The sequence below is a fragment of the Jaculus jaculus genome, chromosome 22 (assembly GCF_020740685.1).
Source record: "Jaculus jaculus isolate mJacJac1 chromosome 22, mJacJac1.mat.Y.cur, whole genome shotgun sequence".
Lineage (NCBI taxonomy): Eukaryota > Metazoa > Chordata > Mammalia > Rodentia > Dipodidae > Jaculus > Jaculus jaculus.
The window spans coordinates 12,052,157-12,076,125 of NC_059123.1; the positions used below are offsets into that span (position 1 = coordinate 12,052,157).

Here is a 23,969-nt window from a genome sequence, read left to right on the forward strand (position 1 = left end):
TTCATGTCTTGGTCCTCTATTGATAATGTTTTGTCCATGACAGGGAGTCTGAAAATATTTTTGTGTTGTGAATCCAAGTATCTATCTCATCTTACCCTCTCTTCTTTATCATCTTCAGCCTTTCTATCCTCCTCATTTTCCTTCCTCTCTCTCCTTCTTTCTCATTTTTTTTCAGGCAGTGCAATAGTATATCTGGGTTAGTTAGCAGGATCATTATGTAAATAAATTTGCTTTGAGTGAGTTCTGTCAGGCTCTACCTGTGAGCATTCGTTCAATATAAATATTGGCTTCACCCAAGGAGTACCAGAGTCTCATTTTCAATGTGAGGACACCAATGTCTCCAGACAAGGGAGGTCTTCTAAATTTTAATGACTAGTTATATGTGAATCTTGTCACCTACAGCCATTTGTGGGTAATATTGCTGGAGAAGTGAAAAATATCTGCAGCATTCTGGGGTGCATTGAAACCAAAGAAATTACCGATGCAGTCAATGAACTAAATCTACATCTTCAGAGGAATGCAGAGGTAAGTATGCTTAGTAACTCTGTTAGGTCTGAGTTCAATAATTCATAGACAAGACTGAAATTTTCTACACAGTTACATACTTGTTTGTGTGTGTGTTTCTGTGTGTGCATGCAAACAGCATCTGCTAATATTGATAGGGTAACAGCGTCTAGGTTTTATCATGCCAAATAGATTCCATTAAGTTAAGAAGCATATTCTACTTTGAAAGGGTGTGGTTATCCTGTTATTTCACTTCTGTCTCTTTGCAACTTGGCACTCACATACAACTAGATAAGTGTGCCCACAGTACTTACAGGAGTTAGATAGATATGTGCACAATACTCACATGCAGCAGATGGATGTGTGCCCAGTGTTCACATGAAGTTACATGGATGTGCACTCAGTACCCACCACCAGTTTTAAGAATGTGTGCATAGCACACATATAAAGTTAAATGGATGTGTTGGACAGTACTCATAGGCAGTTACGTGGATATGCATACAACGCACATGCACTTAGACAGATGTGTGCACAGTGCTCACAGGCACTCAGATGGGTGTGCACACAGCAATCATATGCAGCTAGATGGATGTGCACAAAGTGCTCACATTAAGTTAGATGGGCGTACACATAGTGCCCACATGCAGTTAGATGGGTTTTTACACAGTGCCCTCATGAAGTTAGATGGATTTTCACACAGTGCCCTCATGCAGTTAGATGGATGTGCACACAGCGCCCACATGCAGTTAGACAGATTGGCACACTGTATTCACAGCTCATGGTGTGTGGCCATGCGCAGACTGTCACAGGTGGTCGTTAGCTCGGGCGTACATGCGGTTGTCAGTGCCCATGCTGTGTGTCCCGGGGAAGAAGAGTTCAGCATCTGCGTGTGTCTTTGATTGAATATTGTGTGCACACTGGAACGATGATTTTTGAGAAAAATCTGTTAACTATATCATTTCTAATTTCCTGTTTGGAAGTGTTTAGACAATAGAAATTGTATGAGTCTTTATATATTAGAAAAAAGAGTATTATGAGCATAATTATCTGCAAAGAAAAATATAACATCTCACAGTGTATCTACTTTTACTGTCTTATAAAAATATGCTCCAATGATAATGGTGATAAAATAATCATAATTAATAATGTGATAGACCCCTTTTATTTTTAGAAGATATGTCTATTATCCCCATGGAGATCTCTAAAACAATCCATAATACCAACTCCTGTGTATTCCATGTTTGTTCATACACAAACATACTGCTATGCTTAATCTCAGGCAGGTAATGTGACAGGATTTAGAATCACCATGGAAAGAAACCTCGAGTCATAACTTTGAGGGATTTTCTTGATTAGATTAGCTGAGGTGGGTGGGTCCACCCTAACTTTGGGCACTAGCATCCCATGGGCTCAGTTCCTGGACAGTATTAAAAGGCAAAGGTGCACTGGAGAGATGGCTTAGCAGTTAAGGTGATTGCCTGAGAAACCTAAGGGCCCATGTTCAATTCCCCAGCACCTACACATGAGCCCAATGCACAAAGTGGCACATGCATCTGGAGTTTGTTTGCAGTGGCTAGAGGCCCCACTCACTCTGCTTCTTTCTCTCTATCTCAAATAAATAAAATTAAACTAAAAATTGAAGACAAAGGCTATCTGGACAATCATTAGATTCTACCTTCCTCACTGGTTCTATCCAGATTTGATGTAGGGTTCACTCTTGGTACACTTTCTCCACCATGGTGGACTCAGCTCTCTGGACATGTAATCCAAAGTGAACTCTTTCCTTCCTTAAGCTTCTGGTCAGGTACTTTTGTCCCAGAAACAAGAGAGTAACTGATACATATACCTATGATAAAGTCTGTCTTGCAAACTAAACACTTTAGGGAATTAATTATTATTACAATAAATACACAAGAAGTATAAAAATATGATGTAAAAATGCCAGCATCTTTTCTTGGTCCCTTCATGGTCATTATTAAGTCAACTAAGAATTGTATGAGCATTGGCAATGCAAACCCATGCAGCTAACCCAGAAACTCAAGGAGGCTCCTAAGTGACTAACAGGTAAGTTGCACATATGGTGTGAATATTCTAGTCAAAGAGGTGATTCAGGTCCCAGGTGTGAAGGTGCTGGGCAGAAAAGTTGTTCATCACACTAGTCAGAATCGATATACAAATTCAAGCTTATGAAATGCTTTCTTCTGGAATATTCCATGTAATGCATTTAGAATGTATGTGACCATAGTTTACTGAAATCTTATGAAATGAGAACTCCACAGTAATTAACATTTCATAGATATTGTGCATTGAATATAATTTAAATTCAATTCACCCTCACAGCAATGACATGGGTTTGGTATTCTAATAGTCACATTATTAAATGCTGATGTTCAAGGTGCTTGGGTATCAAAGAGTAATAAGTGATCACACAGAGATTTGAACCTTGACATTCTCTTCTTTAGACAGTGAACATGCATTCCTCTCCTGTGCAAAAAAGAACGGCAAGGCTAGCATTTCCTTCAAATATACCAATGTCGAATTCTCAGAAGATTGACTTCGAGTGTAATTGTGCTAAGTAGTTACTCTGTCACTTTCAAATGTCTGACTAGGAAAATTCAATGCCTCACTGTATGGCAATATCTTATTTTAATCAGAACTTGTTTTATAAAATTAGACAGTGGAAACAATCAGAAGTTTTGTAACATTTTTGCAGCGAAGAAAAAGAAAAAGTGTATTTCGAATTAATCAACTGCATCCAGTTTAGATGATCGCAATTTTGTTGGCAACACCCAAAGCCTTGTAACCAAGAGCCAGCCGAACATATGTCTTCCACTCTCCATGGGCACGGCTGGAGACGAAGCATTCCTTAGTGCTTGCAGCTATCACGCAGCACCCCGCCTCCACTGTCCTCCCCCAGTCCTCTGGCACATCATTATGAGTTTCTTTCTAAAAAGATATTATATTGCATTACCAGTGGCAGTGACACACCTGAGGTGCCATGGACGCATGTTAGCAAACATTCAGAGCACTGGCTGAAACCTAAAACCAGGGGCTGGGAGATGGCTCAGTGGGTAAGATCACGTGCTGCACAAACATCGAGGCCTGATTCAGCCAGTGCTCCATTCCCCAGGACTCAGGCAACCTGCTCGGACTGCCCTTGCATGCTGCCACCTCGCCATGTTGGCGGTGGAGACAGGAGTATCCCCGGAGCTCTCTGGGTCAGCCAGTCTGACTCATAACCAGTAGCTCTGGGTTGAGCGAGAGACTGTCTTTTAATATTTTGCTTGTATTTATTTATTTGAGAGAGGGGGAGAGAGAAAGAGAGACAGAGAGAGAGAATGGGCATGCCAGGGCTTCCACCCACTGCAAATGAACTCCAGATGCATGTGCCACATTGGGCATCTGGATTACATGGGTACTGGGGAATTGAGCTGAGGTCCTTTGGCTTTTCAGGCAAGCAACTTAACTGCTAAGCCATCTCAAGACTTTTGTTTTGAAGGAAACCCATGAATGAGTGATAAAGACACACAACATTTTCCTCTGGCCACATGTGTGCACACAGGGCACATACATGTATACATATCTGTGCATGCAGTATATCATGCATACTACACACATGCAAAAAAGCTAAAAGCAGAAAGCATTAAAGAAATCAGTCCTTAACCCATTATCCCAAACTTTCATATCTAAGCATATTTTGTATATTTCCATGCCCCCAAGTTGGCCTTACAGAAGAAATATATTCTTTTTGTTTATTATAGAAGCAAACAAAGGAATTATGTAATCCCCAGTCCCCTAATGTGTACTTATTAAGATCTAAAGGCTGCACAGATGAAAATGAGATAAGAAATCTGATATGGGTTGAAGATTTAGCTCAGCGGAAGAGCACTTGCCTAGCAACTACAGGCCCCCAGCACTGGAAAAAAAAAAAATCACAAAATGAAATCTGATGTGGTCACCTTATATCGGATCATACTTTTCTATTCTATGACAAAGCAGAAACAAATTATACCATAGTCTTTAAAAACATAGCATTAGGTTTGTTTTGAGAATAAGTACTTTTATAAACTTAAAACCTAAGAATTATAAGAATTTAAGAATTACAAGAATTACAAAGAAAACCATCCTACTGCATGAAGTTAAGTCAAGATACCAAGGCAGTGAGAGTTGGCATTCAACGAGCAATTAGTTTCTCTAAGAGTATTAAACTTTAGAAACATTACAAACATCGAGAGCTGATGATAAAATGATGTGAACTCAAGATCTAATACTTTTCAGATGAGTATGCAGTGCAAAATTAATTAACCTCTCTGTTTTTCTGATTTTCTTATTTATCATAGAATCTGTAGGATTCTTGTATTAGAAATAATATTAACACAGGGTTCAAGAGAAAGTGTGTCTTGAGTAGGAACCACTGCTATTCCTTGTGGGTGGGAATGAGGCTGGTGGAGATAGTGTGAATCTTCCTGCTGACATTGGTATGAAGGCTTTGATTCTCACAGCCACAGCTAGGTCACCAGCATCTGCTGGCCATCAAGCACTGGCTTCATGATAAATATGCACCATTGCACAGAAGACTGGATGTGAAATTGTCAGCATGTGTCTTCTCTTTTGCTAAGACCATTAGGCCGATTTTCAACGTGCATTTCCACTTCTCGGTGAACCCGTAGACACTAGAAGCATGTCCCCCAACAAGGAAGAGAAAATCTCAGGATGAAGCACTCCACATGATGCTAAAGTGCTCCTGGGAATAAGTGTTTTCTTGTCAAAATATTCATTTCCTGAAATTCCATAAAGGAAGTGAAAGAGAATTTTCTCCAAAATATCTAACATCTCATATCTGAAGCACAAATACTAAATAGATTTTGCAGAATCTCTGTGCTGACCAACAGCAGGTAACAATGGCAAAACAACCCAGTCTGTCCACCCACCATGAACCTAAGATTAAAGAAATACTCAGGACTCAAGGTCGTTGCCAATAAACTGAATATTGATCTTTGCTTTTTCTTGGCAACACTTCCAGTCATCTTTTAAGAGTCTATTTCCTGCCATATAGGGAAGTAATTAGGTATTTAATAAATGTAAGTTTTGGCAAGATGAGGAATTATATCATAAATGCATTTACATTTTCTAACATTTGTGTATTTAGCACTGAAAACAACCCTCTCTACTTCAGATTGTGTTGCAGAAAGTCAGCTAATATAGTTCTATTAAATACTTGCACACACACACACACGAAGCACAAAGTGGAAAATGTGTTCTGTCACATTACAGTGTAGGTGGATGTCATGGTAATTTTGTAATACATGTCTACATTTCTGAATAAATTGAATTCTAGTTAGGCCAGGTTAACATCTTTAATGGTCTTATCCACATGCATGGTGTGTAGGTGGATGCTGTGATTGTGGCTAATGCCATATTCTAGTGGAATATTTTAGCAAGTAGAAATGCTTCTAAGGTGAATGGTATTTGGAAGTGAAAAGTTGCATACAAATTTGATTATATTTTATCATGACAGAAATGGTCCCTCTCCAAAGAAGTACTGGAACAAGTTATATAATGCAGGGAAATAAACATTCCCTAGTTTATTTGCTTGAATTACAATTTTAATAAAACAAACTTTAGTCTTTTTAATTAAACAAAATTAGGTCAGAGTTAAGCATGGTGGCATGTGTTTGTAATCCCAGTGCTGAGGAAGTGGGACAGGCAGATCCCCAGAGCTCACTTGTCAGCCCGTCAAGTCTACTTGGAAAGTTCCAGGACAGTAAGAGACACCATCTTAAACAAACACACAAAAAGGTAGACAATGTCTGAGAGGAACGACATGTGTGGTTGTCTTCTTCCTTCCACATACATACATGTGTAGGCACCCCCCCCCCCGGGTATGGCATGGTGATACACTCCTGTTTTTCCAACTCCTATGGAGGCTGAGGCAGGAAGATCTCTTGAGACCTGTGTTTTGAGATGAGTGGTCAACATATCAGGATTTCATATACAATTATTTTTAATTTTTTAAAAAATTATGCAAATATTAAAATGGGCTGGAGAGATGGCTTAGCTATTAAGGTACTTGCCTGCAAAGCCTAAGGACTGATGTTTGATCTCTCTACAGATCCCACATAAGCTAGATACACAAAGGTGAGGCAAGTGCAAGGTCACATATGCCCACTAGGTGGTGCAAACATCAGGAGTTTGTTATCAGTGGCTGAGGCCCTGGCATGCCAATTATCTCTCACTCTCTCTCTTGCTCACTCTCTGTCATGTGCTCTCTTAAAAAATACATATGAAAATTAAGCTGGGCATTGGTGGCACATGCCTTTGGCATGGCGGCACACAGCATTTGGGGGGAGGCAGAGGTAGGAGGATCACTATGAGTTCAAGGCCACCCTGAGACTACATAATGAATTCCAGGTCAGTCTTGGCTAGAGCAAGATCCTCCCTCAAAAAAAGTATGAAAATTAGAATACAACATATTGTAAAATTAAACTTTCTAACTTTCCTATGTGTTGGAATAATATTTTTAAGTGAATCTGTGAACCACATTCTATAATCCTAAATTATCAAAGTAATTATAGACATCCAACAAAGAAAAGAAACAGTCACTGCACTATGAACAAGGACATCAAAAAAGGAAAAATAACAAAAACAGTGACATTTTCCTCGTGATTTTGTTTGTTTGTTTTTTGAGGTAGGGCCTCACTTTGGCCCAAGCTGACCTGGAATTCACTATGTAGTCTCAGAGTGGCCTCGAACTCATGGCAATCCTACTACCTCTGCCTCCCAAGTGCTGAGATTAAAGGCATGCGCCACCACGTCCAGCTCTTCCTTGTGATTTTTACTTAGGATATGATTCTAAATATTTCTCTCAAGTTTAGACAATGAGTTATTTTAATCTGCCTTTAGAAAAAGAAGGACGAAAATTCATAGCAAATTCATATACAATATTTTTCATGGCTTGTATCTGAGTAACAATAATGAGACAGATATACTACACTGAACAAATGAGAAATGTGCTTATGTCAAATGATTATTTATTGGGGCTGCAGAGATGGCTTAGTGATTAAGGCGCTTACATGCAAAGCCAAAGGACCTTGGTTTGATTCCCCAGCACCCACATAAGCCAGCTGCACAAGGTGACACATGCATCTGGAGTTCGTTTGCAGTGGTTGGAAGCCCTGGCATGCCCATTCTCTCTCTCTCTCTCTCTCTCTCCCTCTATCTCTCTTTCTCTCTCTGCCTCTTTCCCTCTCTCAAATAAATAAATCAAAAGAAAATATTAAGAAGATTAATTATCATCATGGGAGGACTATAAACACTAAATATCTGAAGGCCTACTCTAAAAATGAGAAGGCTGAGGTTTTGTGAGTAATTTCTCTTTTTAAAAAAATCAAATAATCTACATTGTTCATTTTAATGGTCAAAGGTTTTATTTTCTTTTGTTATTGGATATAGACTTGTTTTGATCAGTAAAAAACATGGATAAATGCTATGAAGAAATATTTTGGTCATATTTTCTTTCCAGAAAAATTGTAATGCTTTGATTCTCTGTATTACTTGCTTGAATATTTTCTGAATTCATCCTGAATTTGAATAACAGATATGTTTTTGTATCTTTCATTTTTTAGGATTTTCATCAAAAATCAGATACTTCAAAACCAGGTAAGAAAAAGATACACTCAAATATTTAAAAAAAAGTAAAATATAGAGAGAACTTGAATTGTAGACCCTTGTTGGAGTCATCTTCTCCTTGCTGGAACAAACACCCAAGCTTGGATGCAGCTTCCGGGAGGACAGACTGACAGATTTCAGGGGAACCTTCATCGTGCGGCTCCTTTCAGCAGCCACCCTAGCAGAGAATCAACAGGCAACACTTTGAACACTCACCCAGGACCTCACTCAAGATCTTCCCCAGTGACACAGCTCCTCCCTCCGGACTAGCTGCTGAAGACTTAAGTGAAAGCTTTATCTTAAAAAATACTTCTTAAGTATTTATATTTTTTATATTTTTATTATTCATATTTATCTTTAAGTATTTTATGGGGCCATTTACATTCAAACCACCACAAACCTCTTTTTTTTGTATTCCTCATCCAAATACTATGATACAACTTGAAACACACAAGAGGGAGGTGCTTAAGATCCCTTTTAATGATAGAAGTGATAATTCAGCAAGTCAATAAAACATGACATCCTCTATACCTTCATCCCTACAATTTGGAAACTAGGAAAATGATAATTCTCTGCCCCCCTGTAGGTCAGAAAAAGCCCTGTTGGCTGGCCTCCAGAGTTGGATGAGGCGTCTTTTAGGACTACTTTTTGTTTTTCTAAACATTTCATTTATTAATTTTATTTATTTATTTGAGACAGAGAGAGAATGACAATGGGCGCCCAGCGCCTCCAGCCACTGTAAACAAACTCCAGTCGCACATGCTACCATGTGCATCTGGCTTATGTGAGACCTGGAAAATCCAACCTGGGTCCTTAGGCTTTGCAGGCATACACCCTAACCACTAAGCCATCTCTCCAGCCCTAGGATTACTTTTATACTCCTTCTAGCTTCTGCTTCATTAATTGTTAGGCAGATTTCTCAGATAAATTTAATTAGAGCTTTTCCAGTTAGCCCGCCTTCCCCAGGCTGTTGTTTCAAAGGCACCAGTTAAGAAATGACACAGAGAAGTAAAATCTGACTGCCATAAATTTTGCATGAATCTGCGCATAGCTAAGTGAATAATTGTGTTCAACAACGACAAAGCGTGTCTAGCTGTGGGCAGAGCTGCTGAAGGAGGCGTGGGAAGAGGCTCCTCTGCTGGGTGCCTTCCTGCGGGGCCCACGGGCCTCAGCCCTGGCACGGTGGGCAGCTAAAGGGGGAAAGGAGCTAGCTCGTGTTCTGTTTCCGAAGCCACTTCTAGGGCAATTGCATGTGTTTCCGTACACAACGGTGCCAGTGGCTGGACTCAGGTGTGCAGGAAGCAGGTCTTCACAGCGGGCCCCAGGAAGATGGGTACCAACGACGGGCCTCTCCACGGCCCCGCGGCTACGTGAGGGACATCACTGTACTCTGTCATGGTCAGGTCTCTTCCTTCTTGCCAAGCCTCTTTTTGATATCATCACAACATGTGTGAGGAGTGCTCAGTTAATGGTATAAAAATCCTTTAAATAGGATGGGCATTAAATAATTATAAGATGGGGCTGGAGAGATGGCTTACTGGTTAAGCGCTTGCCTGTGAAGCCTAAGGACCCCAGCTCGAGGCTGGACTCCCCAGGATCCACGTTAGCCAGATGCACAAGGGGGTGCAGGCATCTGGAGTTCCTTTGCAGTGGATGGGAGCCCTGGCACACCCATTCTCTCTCTCTCTATCTGCCTCTTTCTCTCTGTCTGTTGCTCTCAAATAAATACACAAAAATAAAAAGTCATTAAAAGTATCTACTCTTTAAAAAAAAATAATAAGATGTATACAAAACATGTTTCTTGTCTGAAAATTAACTGCAAACAACCATAATAAACTAAAAGAACATTGATTGCAAATTGTAATTGATTAGCATATCAATTAATCATACAGAGAACATACACAAGAAAAGGGGGCAAGAAGTGAGTAAAAAAATTGTATTTGAAAATGCTACCAGGACTGATACCTAACAATATCCAACTAAACAAAAAATCAATAAGAAATATATGAGAAGCCAGGCATGGTGGCACATGCATTTAATCCCAGCATTTAAAAGGCAGACATATGAGGATTGCTGTGGGTGAATTCCAGGCCAGCCTGGATTGAGTGAGACCCTACCTGGAAAATGAACAAACAAATAAATAAATAAATATGAGAACTTGGGAATGAATCATCAGTACTCATGTATAAAAGGTGAGTGTGGGAGCGTGGACACACACAATAATCCCAGTGCCAGGGACGTAGAGACAAGACAGTCCCTCAGGCTTGCTGGTTAGCTAATCTACCCAACTCAGTGACACTTGGATTCAGAAGAGGGACCCTGTCTCAAAAATAAGATCAAGGGCTGGAGGGATTGCTTAGTGTTTCAGGCATTTGCCTGAAAAGCCAAAGGACCCAGGTTCGATTCCCCAGGACCCACGTAAGCCAGATGCACAAGGGGGCTCTTATATCTGGAGTTTGTTTGCAGTGACTGGAGGACCTGGCACACCCATTCTCTCTTCTCTGCCCCTCTTTTTCTGTTAAATATATAAATAAGGTTGAGAACATTGGAGGAAGACACCTGATGTTTGACCTATGGCCTCCAAATGCATGTGTATACATGTGCACACACCCACACATACATGTGCACCTGCTCACATACGCATACAAAGGCACATGCACACATGTCCACCATCCACCCAAAGTCCACGTGCAAACAAAAGGCAACTCTGCTGGTTACCCAGAGCTGACCTTTCAAATGCTGCGCTGCTGCCGACAGAGGTCTGCGGATGGCCAGTCTGTTAGCAGCTGAGCCAGGCTCTTTCCAGAGACACACATGGCTAATTGGCTTCAGTTGGTGAAGGATCATTTTAATTAAATTTTATTTAAATCCTATTATAAGAAATTTCAGAGCTATAGTTAATGGCTAATGTCACAGACATTCTGATTTCTATCTTTTTTTTTTTTCTTCCTTAGGCTCTGTAGAGGAAGTGACAACTGAACTATCTAAGTCCATCCACCAGCTAATTGATGTCTACTGTAGCAGTTTTTACACAGATTTCCGGCCTGTGCATGCATCAGGAGGCACTTCCTGTGTCCACACTGGTCTCTGTTCCCACCTGAGCTTCACAGTGTGTGCCCTGCACAACATTCCAGAGACCTGGGCACACAGGTGAGTCGTGGGAGGGGGTGGCCCACGAAAGGATTAACTAATTTTCACCCGGTTTCAAGGTAAAAGCACACTTGGACTTATTTTCACTTTCAGGAGCAAATCTTTCATGAAATTTTTGAAATTAATAGCTATAGATTTATTCTTAATTTTAAAAGCCACTTTGAAATGTCCCACGGGTATTTATTTCCTCTCTGTCCTACTTCTCCACTTTAAGAAACTATGGCTGTAGGCAGTATCTCATCATGTTAAGTTCTCCTCTAGTTTAGTGTCTCCCTTGAAATTTTATTTTTAGTGAGTGAATTTAAATAATTAATGACAATTAAAAGGAGGGAAAGAGAGAGATCACTCATGCAGAGATAACAGAGTCTTTAGAAACAAGGAAATATATGTATTTGGATCCCTCTGAAGTTGTGAGTGGTAGAAATTTGTGTGGAATTGGTGCCTTAAAAAGTGATACTTAAGCAAGAATCACTTAGGTTACAATGTAAATGATCCACAGTTATGCATGGGAAACCACTGGATTTAAGCTGACTCTATTGTGTTGCATTGTTAAAAATAATATTCTTACTGTTTCACTACAAACATATATACACATGTATATTTATACAGAGGAATATATGCAATACGGTTATAAATACATAACACACATTTATATAAATGCAAAGTACGTTATAAGTTTAAAACATGTGGTATACTTATACAATATGGCCCCTTATATTTCTCAGCACTTGTTTGCAGCATGAAATCACGAAAGCATTTTGAAGTATTTTTGCATAAAGGTAGATACATATTAGTGCGTATATAATTATAGATAAAAATAACACTTCTCTGCAAAATTTCCTATTGTCAATGAAGAACTGAGAATTTGTTGAAAGAAATTGCATTATGCTTGTCACTCAGAGGAACACACTCTGAAGCTTGTGCTGGAGTCTGTTCGTAGTAACAAGACACTGCCATTCTTCTTTGAAGGAATCATCCAACCTTCCAGTAAGTTTTGCCTGGTGACAAATTTTTGGCTTAACATAACATTTCCTAAGGATGTAACTATTGATTGCTACATGTCAAAATTACCCAAAATTTCTCAGCTTACCACAACAAACTGGGGGTCAGGAATCTAGTGAGTACCTTAGCTGGATGGGCCTAGATCAGGAATGTTCACAAGCTTTAATCAAACTGATGACTCAAGAAACTCTCGGGCAGAAGAGTCCACTTTCAAGATCCCTTGCACAACTTTTGCAATCTGAAGTTCCTCGTGGTGTGCAGGCATTGGATCCTCAGTACCTTGCCTTGCCACAGAGATGCCCCTGACTGTCCTCAAGACCTACTACTTGATGTTCCCCAGAGCACGTGACCCAGCAGCAGGAGAATTCGTGAGAAAGACAACACCAGAGCCAAGAAAGGCAGGCTTCTGTAGTAAATTTCTGCAAGGACACCATATTGGCACACTGCGGAAAAAGACGGGCTCAAGGCTTGCATATCGGTAGCAGCTACCACATGAAAATGATAATAGAGAAAGTAAGGCAGGATCTACAGAAGCATCCAAACGGACAATTGAGGGGATTATACATTGGTAACGTCAATCTAGCATTAGTCATAAGGGCTAGATTTAATGACAGTAATTAGAAACTATTGTGTTCAAATATAGAACTCTCAAATTTAAATCCATAGTTTAGGGGTCAGCTCAGTAGATAATATTGATTGCAAAGCAAACATAAGGGCACGAGTTCAAATACACAGCACCTAAGTAAAAAGCTGGCCTTATGTGTTGTGGGCTGGGCATGGCTGTGTATGCCTTTAACCCCAGTGATGAGAGGTAGAGTAGAGAAGCTCGTTGGTTAGCTAGTCTAACCAAAACGAGTGCACTCCAGGTTCAGCTAGAGACCCTGTCTGAAGGAAATAGGTGGAAGAGACACAGAAGAGGACACTGGATATCATTCTCTGATTTCCACGTGTGTGTGTGTGTGTGCGTGTACAGGTGTGCACATCTACACACATATATGTGCATATACCACATACACAATGCACCAAAAAATAAATAAATAAAAATAACTTAAATAAAACAGTTGATAGATTTGGCACTGAATTATGGTCCACTTCCTGGCTGTCTTCTTGGAAGAGCCCTCTGTTTGCACTGTTAAAGACTACTGAAACAATATCCTACTCAGGATAAATTAATTTAAACTGGTAATTTACATATTCATTGTAGTGATTAAAAATCCATTCATTTTTAATCTGAATTTCTTATAAGATAGAATAAAAATGTTAAGATTGCCTTGCTATGTATCAAAAATGCAGTTATCTCCATGATGACATAACTTTATCTGCTTATGTATAGATTGCATTTTTTAAATTTAAGGTAATACATTTTATTTTCTTTTTATTTATTTATTAGAGAGAGAGAGAGGCAGAGAGAGAAACAGAGAGAGAGAGAGAGAGCGGGGGGGGGAATGGGCTTGCCAAGGCCTCCAGCAAACAAACTCCAGATGCATGCACCATCTTGTGCATCTGATTTACATGGGTCCTGGGGAATTGAACCTGAGTACTATGGTTTTGCAGGCAAGTACTTTAACCACTAAGTCATTTTTCCAAGCCCACAGATTGCATATTTTATCTTAATGTTTGCAAATTATGAATTCTTCCCCATTCATCTTTTGTCATGTCCATATGATGATACACACTTGTGTACACGACAATTTCTCAACCACTAGTATCCAAAACATTTTCTAATATGTTATAGATGCTGAACAAAGACTTGTTGAATCTATCTGAGTAAACTCCCTTGAATGCATGAGTAAGTCTTACTTGGTCTGTGAGATTGTTACATGGAGTCATAATGAGTTCATCAATAAGCTGAGTTGGAGACTACAGAGAAGTGGTGATGATAAAGATCATCAAGAGATGCTCTAGAAGAAAAGAAAATACTGTAGCCAGGGTGCAAATTTAGACCCTGTGAGCCAGGCGTGGTGGCACATGCCTTTAATCCCAGTGCTTGGGAAGCAGAGGTAGGAGGATCGCCGTGAGTTCTAGGCCACCCTGAGACTACACAGTAAATTTCAGGTCTGCCTAGGATACAGTGAGACCCTTCCTTCAAAAAACAAAAACAAAAACAAAAAATTTAGACCTTGAGGACCAGTGATCAACATCACTCAGAAGTCCAGAAAAATTAGCAGCCATGAAAAGAAAAACTGTAAGAATAACTGCTAGTAATAATTATTGACAGGGGGCTGGGTAAGGAAGTGCCTGGTTCGAGGTTGTGCTAGGGGCCAGATGATGAAGAACACTAAGAACCAGGATACATCAATACATCAATAATAGCTGACTAACTGCCATTAGATGGGTCACTTCCATCTCATCAGCTTGAGCCCAGAAGTCATTTCAGAGCAAGTGGTGACCAAATTACAGCTCTCATGCCTAGCCTGGAAGCCAGTTCCAGGGAGATGGCAACAGATGTTGTGGCCACTCGAACCTCATCAAAACAGAGATCCAGAGCCTACAGAGAATTTGATGCTACATCAGATCTCTATCATGCCTGCCAAAGCACAGGGGCCATAGCAGAAGAGAGGGCAGAAAGATTGTTAAGAGTCTCAGGGGAGATGGGAACAAACTGAGGCACCATGACCCCCCCTCAAGATGACTGACACTACTTGGTCCCCAAAAAGAACACCAATGACTACACCAAAGAAGACCCTCAGCAGAACTGGGGCAAGGGAGAGGGAATAGATAAGAGTACAAACTTGTTATTAAAAACAATCAATTAAAGAGTTACATACTGGGTCATGATTTGCAGAGACATTTATCATACTAATAACTGGGGGCTAACTCCACAATGCACGACCCATTTTCATTAACAAGGAGGGTCTAATGGGAGGGGGTAGATCACAGATGAGCCTAAATAATGGTACCAAACTGCCTGTATTTACTGAAAAGAAAACTAATAAATTAAATTAAAAAAAAAAAGAAAACATAAAAAAAAAGAGTGAGACATAATCACGTTGTGGAAGAAGGTGCTAAAACAAACCAGCAAAAATTATTTTTAAATATATTAAATCAGTCATAAATAACATACTAGGTTATGGTAACTAGAATGCAAAAAATAATTATGCATAAATGCATAATATGCATAGCAATGATATTATGTAATAAAGGGTATCCAAGCAAAAATAATGTGACATTTAATTATGAAGACTAAGAATGTGAGCAAGCTAAAATTGCTTCTTACAAGAGGATTGCATCTTTAAGAGGAGCATTTAAATGGCACCTATAGACTCCTTGTACATAACCTTTGCTCTCAAAAGGCACAGGCTTATCCTGGGTCATTTGTGCATGTCACTAAAGTCTCGTTTATAAGCTTGATTCATTATATTGTTATTTTTAGTAATATAAATACTGTGAATATACCAAGCAAACAGTGGCATTATATGCTAGTGTAATGGATTCTAAATCATTTTGCTCAGTGGGGTGGCCACTGGTCAGCTACCCCTGCCCAAGTAACTGATTCTCACTGCAGCCAACCAACATTTAGTCTCCATGACTTAAGGAAACAGACAGGAAAGGGGATGGGGAGGTAGCTTAGTGGTTAGGGTACTTGCAGCAAAGCCAAAGGACCAAAGTTCAGATCCCCAAGACCTACATAAACCAGGTGCACAAGATGGCACATGCATGTGGGAGTTAATTTTCAGTGACTGAAGGCCCTGGCACACCCATACTCTCTCTCTCTCTTTCTCTCTCTCTCTCTTTCTCTTCCTATCTCTGCCTCTTTCTCTCAAGTAAGCAAATAAATAAGTAAATTTTTAAAAAGAAAGGACAGGAGGGATTCAGCCAGAGTGGAAGAGGAATAGAGATTAATGCAGATGAATATGATCACAATGCATTATATACATGTATGAAATAGTCAAAAAAATAACTGAAGCCAGGTGTGGTGGCACGTGCCTTTAATCCCAGCACTTGGGAGGCAGAGGTAGGAGAATCGCAGTGAGTTTGAAGCCACCCTGAGACTCCATAGTGAATTCCAGGTCACCCTGAGCTAGAATGAGACCCTACCTCAAAAAACAAAAAAAAAAAAAATTAAAATAAAAAAATAAAATAACTGAAGAGAGCTAAATCAGAAAAGTAGAAGCAGCAGATACCAGTGAGAAAGTGGTGAAAAAAAGTCAACTTTGTTCATTGTTAATGATGATACAAGGTAAGCAATTGTCACTACTTAAGAATTCAGTTTGAGGGCTTCCCAACGAAACACAGACAAGCTAGAACATGATCCGCCTGTAGGTAGCAGCGGGGACCCAAAGTCAGTCTACTGCATAGATACCCGTAGCAGCACATTCTGGTGGCACTGTTCACAGCAGCCAGTGTGACTCAGGCTAGGTGCCCATCGACAGAGTGATGAAGAAAACGTGGTATGCTCACAATGCAGTACTAGCAATCCATGAAAAAAATGCAATCATGTTTGTAGGATATGAACATTCAGAAAAATATGTTCAACTTATACAAATATCACATTTTCTCTCATATGTGGAATCTGGGGGGGGGATTGAAACAATGCGTGTTAATAGGAAGAGGATGATGAAGGAAGAGGAAGTGGATCAAGGGAAGAAAATGGGTTGATAATATGAAGAAATAGAAATCTGCATAAAGTCAACATACTTTATATGCATGAATAAGAACATCTCAGGAGGGCTGGAGAGATGCATTAGCAGTTAAGACAATTGCATAAAAAGCCAAAGGACCCAGGTTCAATTCCCTATGTCCCACATAAGCCAGATGTACAAGGTGGCACATGTGTCTAGAGTTCATTTACAATGGCTGAAGGCCCTGGCATACCCATTCTCTCTCTGCCTCTCTCTCTTTAATAAACAAATACCACTACTTTTTATGTGTATATATTCTTATAAAATTAATTAATTTGAAGATAGGGTTGTTGTCTTATGTCCATAATTTGGACACTTGGGAAGAGCTAAGGCCAAGGATCACTGGGAGTTTGAAGCTAGCCTGGGTTACGTAGTGAATTACACGCCAGTCTGCCGCAGAGTGAGACCCTGCCTCAAATAACAAGAATGAAAACCAAACACACACAACAAACAAAAGTAATGCCCTTCGTCAGCAGGCATCCTCCTTTGTACCTTTTCCTTTCAGCCTGGAAATGCAGGCCAGACAGAACCCTGGCTGGAGAGTTGGCTCACTAAGTAAAAATGCTTGCTGCACAAGTGTGGTGAGCTGAGTTTAAATCCCCAGATCCCACATAGATCAAGACTCAGTAGTGCAAGCCTGTAATCCCAGAACACCAGTAATCCCAGCCCACCTACTGCAAAATAGGGGGCAAAGGCATCCAGGCTCCAAAGGCTTGTGAGCCAGCTACCCTGGCCTCTGCAGCGGTGAGCAACAGACCCCGCCTCAAAGAAGGTGGACGGTGAGATTGACATGTGAGCTCACCCTCTGACCTCCACGTTCACACACATGGGAACACACACATACACACACATGCAAATAAAGATTTTCAAAGCAACAACAAGAACTTACCTTCTTGTTGCTGGGACAAATACCAACCCAGAGGTAACGTATGGAAGGAAACAATTTATTGCAGGCTTACAGATACTAGGGAAAGCTGTATCGTGGTGGGAGAAGATGGCTCACTTCATCATGCGTCCGTGGAAGAGAGACGAGAGCCAGCACCAGCAAGCATGAGCTGACTCTGAACACACGCCTTAGGCCTGGACTCAAGATGCACCCCCAGTGACACACCTCTTCCAGTGAGACTAAGTAGGAAGCATATTACCACCCCCCAAAAAAATCCTGTGATGCCATTTACATCCAAACCCCACCACAGAGGAACCTTGGATCCCCCCATAAACTGAGCTCTAGGTTTTGGTCTCTTTACCTCTGCAGAGGAAAGTCATGGAGCTCCTCCTACAGTGCCAGGAGAGCCAAGAGATAGATGTGGTGTCCTCAGTAACTTTGCCCTGGCTGATCTCGCTCACCTGGGCTAAGGGAGCTTCCTGGAGCCAGTCAGTGAACCTCTGAATTGGTGGCCTTCTTCTCTGTGGTCCAGCTGGCACACCCGGTGTAAACTGATGGAGATTTGAAAAGCACACTTGATACAAGCACATGCCACAGCATCCTTTGACTTCTGACTGTAGAGATGAAGGATCCTTTTAGAAAGCTGTTTCCTTGAACATGCAAAGCCTATTGATTCAATACTCTTTCTTTTCAGGTATAAAGCATTTTCTTTTTCCTGCTGGCTTACATATGCTGGGAAGAAGCTATGCCAAGTGAGAAACTACAGAACCATGCCAGTCAAAAAATCATTCTTCTTCTTGGTCAACTGGAATGAAACGTAAGTTTAATCTTTATTCTGACTGAACTGTTTAACTTTAAAAAAAAAAATGTCTGTTCTTTTTCCTTGTTTGAAACAAAGAGAGTGATATTTTTTCATGGTTTTTTGTTTGTTTGTTTTTTGAGATAGGGTCTCGCTGTAGCCCAAACTGACCTGGAATTCACTCTACAGTCTCAGGATGGCTTTGAACTTAAGGCAATCCTCCTACCTCTGCCTCCCAAGTGCTGGAATTAAAGGTGTCACCATAGATGTTGCCAGCTTCCTTGATTGTATAGTATGAAAAACATGTGAGAGCCTCATAAATAATTGCTAACTCAGTAGATTAAAAGTACAACTACAGCAACAGTCTAAATAATATTAATGACCTGAGAACAGGGGAGAATTAGAAATAGAAGAGTTAAGTATTTACTCACTGTTAAGATCAGAAAGAGTCTGCATTTGAATCAGGGAAATACAAGTGCACATATAACAAAGAAAGAAAACCCCTGATAATATATTGAGTCTGCATTCTCTCATATATGTGGACTTTGATGATAGCATTTATATATTGTGTTAATATATGCCTAACTTAGGGAAACTTGCCCCTGTTCCTCCACTAATGGAGATTTTTTTTTAACCCAAAAGTGTTAAGAGACTTCTTAGCACCATTATCTGTGCTCCTCCCCTGAGCTCCTTCTCCACAAGGCAACACCTCTCCTTACCCAATTGTCCCGAGGCTCACAGGACCCGCCTACGGCCCTGTCAAAGCTCCTGTCGCTTCTCCACGGTGATCCTATGACACTGTCCTGCTGGCTTCCTTCAGTATTTCCCCACAGTGTCTTTGAGATCCTCACCCCTCATCTTTGAAGTAGAAGAAAATTCCCAGCGCGTTCTCTCTCAGTCCCTTGCGGTAGTCTGGCTTTCTTGGAAGTTTATTTGACTCCCAGTTTCATTGTATTTTGCTTTGGAAAGTGCATGTCAGGAAATTCTAAGAGCCAGAGGAGGGTGCTAGAGAGGGCCGTCTTCTCCACCCCACTGCCTCCCACGTGGCGCCGCTGTGCCGGGACATGGTGCGCAGCCATCCCCGCTCCCACGCACATTACCTCCAACCCAAACCAGAGCCTCGGCATTCCGAGACTTGCAGTTTCCATATCCCTATCTTTGCTTAAGGTTTATAAGTTCTTTGACCAAAGACCTTGTTTCCAATTCCAATATTATTCATCTGGTACGGAGTCCTTTTAAAAAAAATTATCTATTTATTTGCACAGAGAGAGAGAGAGAGAGAGAGAGAGAGAGAGAGAGAGAGACAGAAAAGAGAGAGAGAAAATGGGCATGCCAGGGCCTCCTGCCAGTGCAGACAAACTCTAGATGCATGCGCCACTTTGCGCACCTGGCTTTACGTGTGTCCTTGGGAACTCTGGTCATGAGGCTTTGCAGGCAAGCTCCATAATCGCTGAGCCATCTCTCCAGCATCACAATCATTCTTGCTTGGAAAGCTCATCAATTGTGTTGGTTAACCTTGAAGCTGAAATTAGTTGGATTTAGAATCCAATTGGGAGATAAATCCATCCTAGTAGTTTCTAAATTGGGTTAATTGAGTTAGTAAGACCCACGTACGGGTTCATCCCAAGGGCCGGTGTCATGGACTCCATGAAAAAGAGGAGGTGAACTGGACACCAGCAAGCAGTAGTTTTCTTCCTCCTGTCTGAGATGCAACCAGCTGCCTCATAGCACCCCGGCCATCATGGAGTGTCCCTCACACTGGAGCCAAAGCAAACCCTTTCTTCCTTATGTTGTTTCTGTCAGTCATTTCCTCACAGCATTACAGCAAGTACCTAATTCAGCATATTTTCAGTTTGTATAAGGTAAAATAAAAATCACTGAACATATAGCACAGGGTGATTTGGCATCCAATTATGTGTGTACTTCCATTACTACACACAGGTCTTCTCCCCCACCTCTGCACCTAGCCATTCCCTTAGTCAGATCCAAGTTCTCTACAGTGAACTGAGAAGGCAGAGCTGTGTGCGGCCCTTCATGCACCAGGAACACATCACTTCCACTGGGCACCTTACAAACACCCAATTCACTTTCACCTGCTCAAAGAACCCTTCTGATATAACTAAATGAAACCTTTTCTTTCATTGGCTTTGCGTGAACTCTGAACTCCTCTCAAGTGGCACTTTAACTGAATGTGTTGTTTTATCTTTCTGTCTGTTTCTATGGACTTCTACAGATAGGTTTCTGTAAAAATAATTCAATGTTGTGAGCTAAAGTGGCTCAAGGCAAAATGAAAGCTCAGTAAATGTTACTGACAAATTAAAGAATTTTAAAAAAATTGGTTTATTTTATTTATTTATTTGAGAGTGACAGACAGAGAGAGAAAGAGGCAGAGAGAGAGAGAGAATGGGCATGCTAGGGCTTCCAGCCATTGCAAACGAACTCCAGACGCATGTGTCCCCTTATGCATCTGGCTAACGTGGGTTCTGGGGAATCAAGTCCAGAACCGAGGTCCTTAGGCTTCATACGCAAGCGCTGAACTGCTAAGCCATCTCTCCAGCCCAAATTAATGAATTTTGTGCATCAGATGACTTCTTAAAATATTATAATCAATTACTATTACTGATCACTAAAATGGTCCACCTGAATTAACTAAAAATTGCCCCTGTGTGTACTGAAAATCCCACTGAGAAGGGCCCTCTGTGGAATGGGAGCAGAGAGGAAGCGACATAAGAACATAATCTGATGGGAATATGACTATTTGCAATATGTTCATATGTTAATGTTCTCAATAAAAGTATACCTAATTATTTTCAAACACAAATTTAATTTTCACCTCACAGTTGCCATTATTAAGACAAGTTAAAAGAGAAAAAAAATCCAATTCTAAAGTCAGTTTTATGGGAAAAATAAGGAGAAAACCATTATTATTTTAGGAAAAAAAATCATTGATGTATGTTTATTCTGTCTTCCTAGGGCTGTTCGAGTGTTATTTTTCCTATGAGAGAGTTTTTCATTACTCCAATAGTGTTAGCTAGAACTGTTTCTCATTTTCTTTCCATTAAGTGTATTTACTTACCATTTTGCTAGGTGCCTATAACATTTTATATGTTTTATTAGCCTGTACTCATTACACTCTAATTGAAAGTACATTTTATTACTAGACTGCAAGCTAAATAACACAACTTATCTGCTTTGGGGAAAATTCCCCATTAGAAGAAAACACTCAATGGTTATTTATTTCTAAATAATATAGTAAACAAACATGGCTAAATATGAAGACCTGGTCTGACTCCTTTGAATGAAACATCTCCTAAATGTATTATCCCGTTTTTATATTTAAACGTTCATTTCTTTTTATTTTCAAACAGTCATACAGAAGTTTGACAATCATTTCCAGTAAATGTGAGATTATTCTGATTTTACAACTCCAGATATATTCAAAGGATTGATAACAGTCACTATTTAGAATTCATGTGTTATTTATACAGAAATTTTATTAATCAACGTGAAAGCAATGTGGATAGAAATAACCTCTCTTGTAATTTATCCATTTTGTCTTTCTAGCATGAGGACACCTCACTAAAACTTGAAGTTATATGTAACAAGGCCACATCTAATAGAAAAAAATTCTAAATTAGATGAGAAATGAAATGAAATTACATCTTTCATCATAACCCAGATAAAAAAAAAACCTCTACTATAAAATCAATTTTCAGTAAAAGAACATTTAAGACATGATTGAACCTTCCACAGTAACACTGACATTTTGTACTGTTTCCAAGCTTCTTCTAAGAAATATATACAAATTCTTGAATGAATGTCATGAGTATGAAATAGTGAAAAATAAAAGTCTTAGTTTTAATTACTAAAACTTGGAATATTTTAATAAATTTAAATATTTCCAGTCTTTAAAAATATATTTCCTTCGCAATAGTCTTCCTCTTGTCTCCCTTTATTTTTTTAACAAGAATTCCATTTCTTCTATTTATAAAGGAATACATTTTATAAATCTGAATCTTAAATGCACATTTACTAATGTATGCAATTGCAATGCTGGTTGAATACACGAATATAGTGCTAATACACAACCTACTAAGTGTAATGGCATAGCTGTTTCATTTTGTGGGTAAGGACAAATAATTTTTTAAAAAAATTTTTCATGTATTTTTACTTATTTGAGAGTAACAGAGAGAGAGAGAAAGAGGCAGAGAGAGAGAATGGGCACACCAGGGCCTCCAGCCACTGCAAACAAACTCCAGACACGTGCACCCCCTTGTGCATCTGGCTAACATGGGCCCTAGGGAATTAAGCCTCGAGCCCGGGTCCTTAGGCTTCATAGGCATGTGCTTAACTGCTAAGCCATCTCTGCAGCCCAGGAAAAATAATCTTAGAAGAGGTTAAATGAATCGTTTAGGGGAGAGCTTCATATTAATCTGGAGGAAAATTTTTGAACATGCACACATTCAAATCTCAAACTCCGATTCCACCTTTCCACATGTAGCTTATATATTTGACTTCCAACTATTATTAACTCAGTGGCATTATACTGGTAAATTGCACTTGCTGCTTCAACCCAAATTTCATGTTTCTCCTGCTTCTTATCAGGTATAACGACCTGTTACACCCGACCTAAACTTACCGTCAACTCCTCACTGCCCTCTTCTACCCCATTGCTACCAGTCACATCTCCCCTCACCTGTTCCACCTGCAACGTGCGTCTTCTGCCATTGTGTCTGTGAGTTGCTCTGTTACTACTCTGAATGTACACCTGTTTGTTTCAGGGAGAAAAAAAATATTGAACAGAGAAATGTGTAATGTCTCAAAGTCAGTCACGATCTCTAGACTGGATTCACTTTGCTCTATCCTGCAGGCTGGATGAAAGTGGCTGGAAGAAAGAAGTCACTAATATCTCTTTGAGAGAGTAACAACTAAGCTTTAATGTCCACACTGGAAACCAGTTCCCACTGTCAGAAGGGGGATTGTGTTACGTGAGCCCTCAGTGGGGCTAAGTTCAGTCAGGACCTTCCAGCTGGACAACAGGAGTCGGTCATTTTCTCGGCTCCTGCAGCCCCCCACTGCCTGAATAACTGTGTATCAACTTGAGGATCATGAGGCCACTTTGTCTTCTTTCCACGTAGTACCATCAGTGTCATCCACAGCAATCTTTTGGGCTGTCTTCTGGTCTTTTCTTCTCATCCCTTGGTGACACCCTAAATATGATTCTTTTCCTGGCCACCAAGCATGGTTCCAAAGTTCCAGCTTCTTCTTAGCACTCTAGCTTCTAGTAAAAATGCACCCCCATCCCAGCATCTTGAGACACATTCCTCATTTCTACTGC

General features: G+C 40.2%; 1 protein-coding gene across 1 annotated transcript in view; it reads left to right on the forward strand.

Annotated features, from left to right (window-relative positions):
- Pik3c2g (phosphatidylinositol-4-phosphate 3-kinase catalytic subunit type 2 gamma) overlaps positions 1-23,969 on the forward strand; it is a 336,855-nt gene that overhangs the window by 59,993 nt on the left and 252,893 nt on the right. Inside the window, exons 8-11 of the mRNA XM_045139435.1 lie at positions 403-525; positions 8,130-8,163; positions 11,127-11,322; positions 18,527-18,649. Coding sequence (XP_044995370.1) covers positions 403-525; positions 8,130-8,163; positions 11,127-11,322; positions 18,527-18,649 — 476 coding nt within the window. The remainder of the gene's footprint in view (positions 1-402; positions 526-8,129; positions 8,164-11,126; positions 11,323-18,526; positions 18,650-23,969) is intronic.